Raw genomic sequence first — 7877 nt, 5'->3', positions numbered from 1 at the left:
TGATGCGTCCGTCACATGGACGTGAGCAACATGGACGAGCCCAGGTCAGCAACGCATCATGCCTGCATACCGTACCTGCAGCAGCAGCAGGAGGCGCATCCATTCTGTTTCACTTTGTAGGCTGACTCTGTTTCACTTCCTCTAAAATAGGTTTTTGTATCTTTATATAGAAACTTTTCAATAATTTATGGAACAAACAAATAAAAGGCTTTGAAAGTCAAACGTTTAAACTATTTTACAACGATCCAACAGCATTGAACAATTAGATATTTCAATTTTAACAATACTCAGAAAACTAATACAGACCATGTTTTAAAAAATGCTTTTGTTTACGAGGAATACACTTAACACTGAATAATATTTTGGTGTTTCATACCACGTGTCCTTATTTAGAACATCATTACTCAGCATTTTGCAGACATTTAATTTGGTGTGTTTCTGATGACTGCAGCAGCTTGTGAGACTGGAGAGGGATTTAAAGAAGTTTCAAAAGAGAAAATCAGATATTCTACTTTACTTTTAGCTGCCAAAAGCCCCAGGTCTGGTTTTTTACCCAGCAGACAACAAGACGCTAAAAGAAGTCTCCAGAAACCCAAAAATGTCACTAAAGGATGAAAAAAAAGGCCCTCATAAAGGTGATGTGAAAATTCACATCCAACATTTAGAAAAGTGCTGCACAGGTTTAATTTTCACTGGAAGTGTGCAACTTCTGCTATGCAAGAAAAAAGCATTGAGAGCAGGGAAACGAGACAAACAGTAAAACATTTTAAATAATGTTCATTGGACAAATGAGGCTAAAATAAGGAATAGAATAATCGGAGTATTCTAAGTAAAAAATAACAACCTCATACTCGTAAAACATGGAGGAAAAAGTGTTATGTTTGGGATGTTATGCAACGCTTGAGCAGACCAATGGTGTCCTGTTTCATTAAATAGAAAACCGTGTTTTTCTTAATATAATTTAACAAAAGTACGAGGTTAATCAACTATTTTGTGTATGGACAAATACATCACTTTAATTTCGAGAGATAGAAAAATCTGATTAATCATTATCATTAACATTGATCTAGATATGTATAGTACTCTTAAAAAACATTTCTAGAAATTAAGTGTGGATGGAAGTTAGAGCTTGAAATGTTCAGTTTCCAGAGCAAACAGACAAAAACAAGTCGTGCAACAGCAGGCAATGAAACGGTTTTCCTGCTGACCAAACAACTCTTCCATCCTCTTCTTCGTCAGAAACCAGATTCCTCTGCAGAAACAACAACAAGCGGACCAGCGAGTTGATTGTTGTGATGCAAATGTACAGCCCCAATCGACACCGCGTTCCCCTTAAAAGTCCGCCATTTACACTTGAAAGAGAGGTTACCCTAAATCATGTTTACATCAACGAGAGGTTTCAGCGTGGAAAAAGAGCGACGAAAACGGATTCAGACGATCCTGGCGCCTGTTTGGACAAGCCCGCTGTGAGGGAACAAAAAGCCATCTTCCATTAATGATAATGAGCCGAGAGCAAGACGCGCCAAGCAGGTGGATGAAACGTTAATGGCCGCTCTCCCTACACTATAAGAAGTATTAAAGACAAGTCCTTAAAATGCTTTGTTAACACTGGGGAACAGGTCTTACCTGAAACGTTCTATAGAAACTAAAAGTTGAACAACTAAAACACAGTAAAATAAACAAAAATAAGAATTGTTTTGTGATTAAATGATGAAGGGTTTCTGAAATATTAATGGTGTACACTGTAAAAAAAAAACCTCTCCTCTAGCAAGTAAAAAAATGCCAATGGAACTAATACTTTGGTAACAATATTCAGGAATTATTCATTTTAAAACCAGCTCTTATCTTTCAGAAAAGTTACTTGTACTTTAGTTTTGTCTCATTTCAAATGTACTAAGATATTTTCACTTGAAACTGGATCAGAAATACTTTTACTAAGTTGATATAGTCATTGCTAATACAATCCAAACATGAAAAATAAAGATAGCAAATGGTTCAATGAGCTTTAAAGTCATCTTCAGCATTAATATGGTCTAAAACTAGATCACTTTAATTAATTACCCAAGAAAAAGTATCTAATGTTGGAATTTTACAACTAGTGAGCCTGATGTGTAGGGAAAAATATAGTTGATTAATTATTTTTAATGGACTGCTAGCAAGTTTGGCTTTACCATTAGCACTATGGCTAAATAAGTTGAAGTTAGACCAATTTAATTCTTGTAATAGCAGACTTAAAAGCAAGGCTTGTTGGTGTTAGGAACTTTTAATACAACCCAAACTTAAAAAACAAGGATAGCTAACAGCTAAATGAGCTTTGGTTGAAGCCTAAGCAAACCATTTTGTAGGATTTGTTATCCAAAGCTTATCTAAAGTTTTATGCCATCAGTGAACATTACGAAAAAGCTAGTCTAAATTGTGGTTAACGCTACTTACAATCTTAAATGGATTACCCAAAAAGCAGCTAATGTTGCTACCATAAAGTGTTTAAAACAAACGTAGTTGATTAATACAAAATGATTTTTAATCAACTGCTAGCAAGCTGAACGTTAGCATTAGCGCTGTAGCTACCGACACAATCGGCGTCACAATCATTTAACAATTGTTAAAACTTTTTTTACACACTTGTATGTTTCTTTATAAATAAAATAGTTTTCATAACTAATTATTTAGTTATGAAAACTAAACTAAACATTTTTTTTTCCTGCATTCAAAAATGTAATTAGACGTTTTTGTGCTGTCTCGTGATTGCGTAAGTACAGGAAGCCATTTTTCTTCCAGATCTTTTCTGCATAACTTCAGATTAAATAAAACCTAATTAGTGTACACCTGAAAGCCTCATTCCTGTGGGGTAATGATTACACGAACAACTGACAGCTTATAAATGAGGCTGTTAGTGCGTCTTGTCCTGCGGCGGTTTCTGTCATCAGACTTGTTCTTCTGTGCATATTACGTAAGTATGGTTGCTATACAGGCTGTGTGTTTATCCTGAAACATTTTTTTTTTTTTTTTTTTTACAAGGTGGGTTGGCCGCTTTCTGCGTCATCATCTTCTTATAGGGCTGCTGCGCCGTGCCTGTCACACAGCACACTGAGCCCGGCAGCCCGCACTGCTTTATAAAGCGCTAAATTTACCAAACTTTACGTTGTTTCCTGAGCTCTCACAATTGGCCAGGCGATCTCCGCTTGGAGAGTTATAAAGTCGGGGAGGACCTCCTACCACTTTTAAACTTGTGTTCATGTGTTTGAAGCGCAGCTGTGGAGAGAGGGGGACACGGTGAAAGTAACTTAAACTCTGGCGCGGCTGCCGCTCCGCTTAACTTTAACCAAAATAATAAGTTTTAGTGTTATTTCACCCTAAACGATGGCCTTGTCAGGAGTGATGCTGCCCTCATTTTCGACGTTCTCGAACCAAAGAGAAAAAAGCTGGGAAAATGTAAGTTTTCACTCATCTTGCAGGATGATTTTTAAATACTTAAAATACTTTTTTTGTGCGCTAAAGAAGCAAGAAATGCAAGACTTAACTTGTGCAAATGTATTTCTAATGTCTAATTCTTATTTTATTTTCTCCCCGCAGAGGTGGAAAGGAGACATGGACAAATTCCCACCTACAAGTTGCTCCATGCTTGAACTGGTACAAACCCTGGACTGTCAGAGCAAAAAGGATGACGAGGATCTGAGCGATTTCTTGGATCTGGATTTTATTCTCTCCAACACAACCGGATCAGGCAGCGCGGTGGAATACGTTGGCACAGCTGATCCCAACTTATACACAACAACCGGGAACTCTGTGCCGCAGTATCCCGCAGAGGACCACCGCTCCCCGCCTCCTCCCTACGGCGCCAGCCTCATGACGGAGCTGCTCCGCTCTGATGGACCCGCCGGCTACGGCGTTACGCGCAACCCCGGCGTTCAGGGGAGATTTTTCGTCAACACGGCGCCGTTCCCCCGCCCGGACATCAAAATAGAGCCACCCATGGACAGCTACGGCCCCGTTATGGGCATGGTCCCTCAGAGCTGCAGCAAGATCAAGCAAGAAGGCAACGTTTCGTGCATGATGTCCTTCGAGCAGCCCCGGGTGGCCATCTCTCCGAGGGCGGCCAGCAGCATGACCCCGCCGCTGAGTCCCGACGACCAGCAAGCCACGGACTGCCAGGCTCAGCTGTGCTTCCAGCAGAAATACCACACGGCGGCGTCCTTCCAGCACCACCCGCAGGCCCCGCAGATGCAGATGCCCTACCACGCTCCGCACCCGGGCTTCGGGATGTACGACGAGGGTCTCAACCTGCAGCCCGCGGGCGCGCAGAGGGTGATGCTCACGCCGCCCTCGTCCCCGCTGGAGCTGCTGGAGTCCAAGCCCAAGAGAGGGAGGCGTACGTGGCCGCGGAAGCGCACGGCGACGCACACCTGCACGTTTGCCGGCTGCGGTAAAACCTACACCAAGAGCTCACACCTGAAGGCACATCTGCGAACTCACACTGGTACGTTTCCTCTCCCTCTCCTCCTCTTCCTCCTCATCTTTTTACAGCTTTTGTGCGCAATTACGCACGATGCTCCGAACTTAAAACTCCTGCTAATAGTATTCCTCTTGTTTTTCTTCCACGCAGGTGAGAAGCCATACCACTGCAGCTGGGAAGGCTGCGGGTGGAAGTTCGCCCGCTCCGACGAGCTGACCCGTCATTTCCGTAAACACACCGGACACAGACCCTTCCAGTGCCACCTGTGCGAGCGCGCCTTCTCCAGGTCTGACCATTTGGCGCTTCACATGAAGAGACACATGTGAAGGAGCTCAGCAGAGGACTTTGGGGTGTTCACAAAGGGGGGATTGTATTATTTTGTATTGTGATTCAGCTGTATTTTTTATTTAAAATGCTCTCCATGTGGCCAAATTCTGTTTTTATATACATATAAAATATTGAATTAAAACATTTTAGTGTATGTTTTTTTCTAATAATGTAGCTGGTACTACTTTGGTTGTATAAAGAAAGCTTTAGAAAAGCTTTGTTTGCTTAAGAGCAGGCAGACCAAGAAGGGGCTGGCCCTGTATATACTACTCTTCCTTGACAGAACTGGAACGCTGTGTTTGACACAAAAGTGCCTTTCTATGACTGTGCTACTGTAAAACTCTTTGTAACAGAACGACGTGGCCAAAAAATGTATATGTTCTTGTTGACAGGGGTAAAATGCACATACAGTTGCCTAACAAGCGCAGAGACAATGTTTTATTTAAACTGCCTCATGTGTCTGAACTGCCTTTTTTGACTTATTTTAATCCTATTTGGAATTTATTTTCTTCTTCTCTGTGTGAAACTCTTGGATCCAGCCCCTCTGTACACTATCAGGGCTTGACGTCCTGTGCATTATTTTTTACTTAAATTTATATAAATAAGTACATGGATTTTATACTGTAAAAAAATGTGTATTTATTGTAAATATTAAAAAGAACAGATTTGAAAAAAACAAAATTTCTCTGACTGGTGAACTTAGTCATTTCAGATCCACCTTGCTCGCTCGTTTTGATTAACCACATCCACCCACTCAATACGGTTTCACAACTGTGCTTGAAAATAGGCGCACCCAGCAGAGCTGCAGGTTACCCTGTCACCCACATAAGTAAATACACGACTTGCCATAGAAGATGCTGACTTTTAAAACTTGAGGGCAACTCGATTTCCAGTGATGTTTTGCAGCTGCAAGACAGAGAAGGGTAGCCGCTTGTGGGCTTAGCCTATAAATACAAACACTCCATTTTCATAATTACAGAGTGAGGCCAGGAGCCGTCTGGACAGAGGGGCACAGCAAACCCTCATCAGGGAGCCCTTAGACTCCCTTTCAGATGGGTAGAAATTATAGTAGGACATCAAAGCGCCTTAATACTACAATTACACACAGTCGCTCTGCACTACAGTTTCAAAGTATCCAGGTCCAAGCTTCATATTATACATACGGTGTCAGTGAGCATTTGTATCTCCTGCATGAAGGCCTGCATTGAGAGTGCATATCAAAGCCAGATGGCAGCTGTGAGAAGATAGGTGACTGCTTTCAGGAGCGACTTTCAAAACTTCTCCACCTGAAATTCAATGTAAGAAAAGCCCCCAAAGCAGCATTTTAAACAAGTAAGATGAAACATTTCCATCGACGTGTAAAAATTTACAATTTAAAAAAAAAAAAAAAAAAAAAAAAAGGGGAAGTGCCTACTAGGTCAAAAAATATCTACAGTGAAAGATGCAAATGTATCACTCTCATTTCACTTTTTTAGTTCCAATTTTATTGCATAAACTCTAAAATAGAAATAAATATCCATCTTTTAACAGGTGGAGAGTAAATAAAATCTATTTCTTCAGACAGTCTCACTGCAGTTTTACTGCTGTTTGACAAACGTCCATAAATACAGAGAAAAGTTGACACACTGGACACTCATCATGGGTGTAAATATTATATTGAATTGAGGTTTTAATTTCATTTTGGAATATAAAAACGCTAATAAGTTTTAAAAACAAGATCTGGGTGCAGAAGTTTGCATTTATTGTGGATTCTCTGATCTAATCATAGGTATACATGCAGAGTTAAATCCCCTAACTAATGTTTACTTAAATATTCCTTACTGTCTGCACAGTGCAGCTTTGCAGCAGGAAGGTTCTGGGTTTGACTCTTTCTGCATGTTTTCCCAGTTCTCTCTGGATACTCTGGCTTCCTCCCACAATCATTTGGATGGTAGGTTAAAAGGTCAAAATTGTCTATAGGTGTGAGAGTTTGCACATGGTTTTACTTATGTGGCTCTGGTTCATCCTGTACTCAGTCAAGTCCAAATGTCATTTAAAATTAGACATCCAAACATTCAAAAACCCCAGAAAAACAAACAAAAAAAGACCTTTCCTTTCATCAGAACTGAATTAATTTAGATTTAAATCATTATTGTGATCAGCAGATAGAGAAGTTCCTTCACTGAATGACTACTGCATCCGTGGTGCACAAAATAGTGTAACCGCAGACCCTTACTTTATAACCATCACTGCTCCCAATAAACTCAGACTGAGTTTACATTCCTTCTGTAACTTGTACAGATTTTTTTAAAATATAAATTCTGTTGCTGGTTTCTGTGCATAAATAGACATTCTACATTTTGAACGTAGAATATGTGTCCCAGTCAGTTGAAAATTTCTTTGGTTTTGAATTTGCTACTCTAATTAGTGGCACACCGATTACAGTTTTCTGACCTATCAAATGCCAATTCTGATTTTTTTTTTTTGTATAAAATGTTGCCAAATATAGAAAAAAGGTTACTGAGTTAGCGACTGTTGTCAACTGGAAAAGGTGCAGACATGACCGGGTGGACCGACCTGAAAGTCCAGCTTCTCTCATGGTGGTAAAAAGCTCTGTTTTATCAGAATGAAAAAGGAAAAAATTAAACAAAAAAACAATAAATTCAAGCCAGTGATGAGAGCGTGCAAACTTGTGGTGTGTGTAAAAATACAGTTTTAGTTTTTACAGTGAAAGCACTGGAGAAAACCTCAATGAGGTTCAGCAAAGAATGTGCTAATATGAAGTCATGGTAGCTTTTAAAATGTTATTTAAAAAAAAAAAGATCAGATAAAGGACCACTATCAAAAATAAGCTTCATGTAAACACAGCTAGTTATTTATTTGACCTCAAGACAAATTATTTAATGTTTTCTTTCATTACTCATCCACTTTGTTCAAGGCAGCAACATTATTTCAAGTAAGGATGTATGTACATATTTGAGCCTTCATGTTTAATTTTAGGGAAAGATTACAGTAACTTCAAGCTAGATCTTCCAATTCCAGGTTAAAAAATATTAAGGAAACATTAAAAACAAACTGAATGCATTTTTAAAAGCCTTACTCGATTATTTATTTACTA

The 7877-nt window shown here is 39.6% G+C and overlaps 1 protein-coding gene across 1 annotated transcript; it reads left to right on the top strand.

Annotated features, from left to right (window-relative positions):
- The first annotated feature begins 3069 nt into the window (after positions 1-3069).
- Positions 3070-5447, top strand: klf2 (Kruppel like factor 2). Its single transcript, XM_005806284.3, has 3 exons — positions 3070-3432; positions 3574-4477; positions 4604-5447. Exons 1-3 carry the CDS (start codon positions 3361-3363, stop codon positions 4777-4779), a joined length of 1152 nt encoding a protein of 383 aa, XP_005806341.1. The 5' UTR covers positions 3070-3360; the 3' UTR covers positions 4780-5447.
- Positions 5448-7877: the final 2430 nt, after the last annotated feature.

The sequence above is a fragment of the Xiphophorus maculatus genome, chromosome 6 (assembly GCF_002775205.1).
Source record: "Xiphophorus maculatus strain JP 163 A chromosome 6, X_maculatus-5.0-male, whole genome shotgun sequence".
Lineage (NCBI taxonomy): Eukaryota > Metazoa > Chordata > Actinopteri > Cyprinodontiformes > Poeciliidae > Xiphophorus > Xiphophorus maculatus.
The sequence above is the reverse complement of the archived record's forward strand: the minus strand, read 5'-3'. Positions and strand labels throughout refer to the sequence as shown.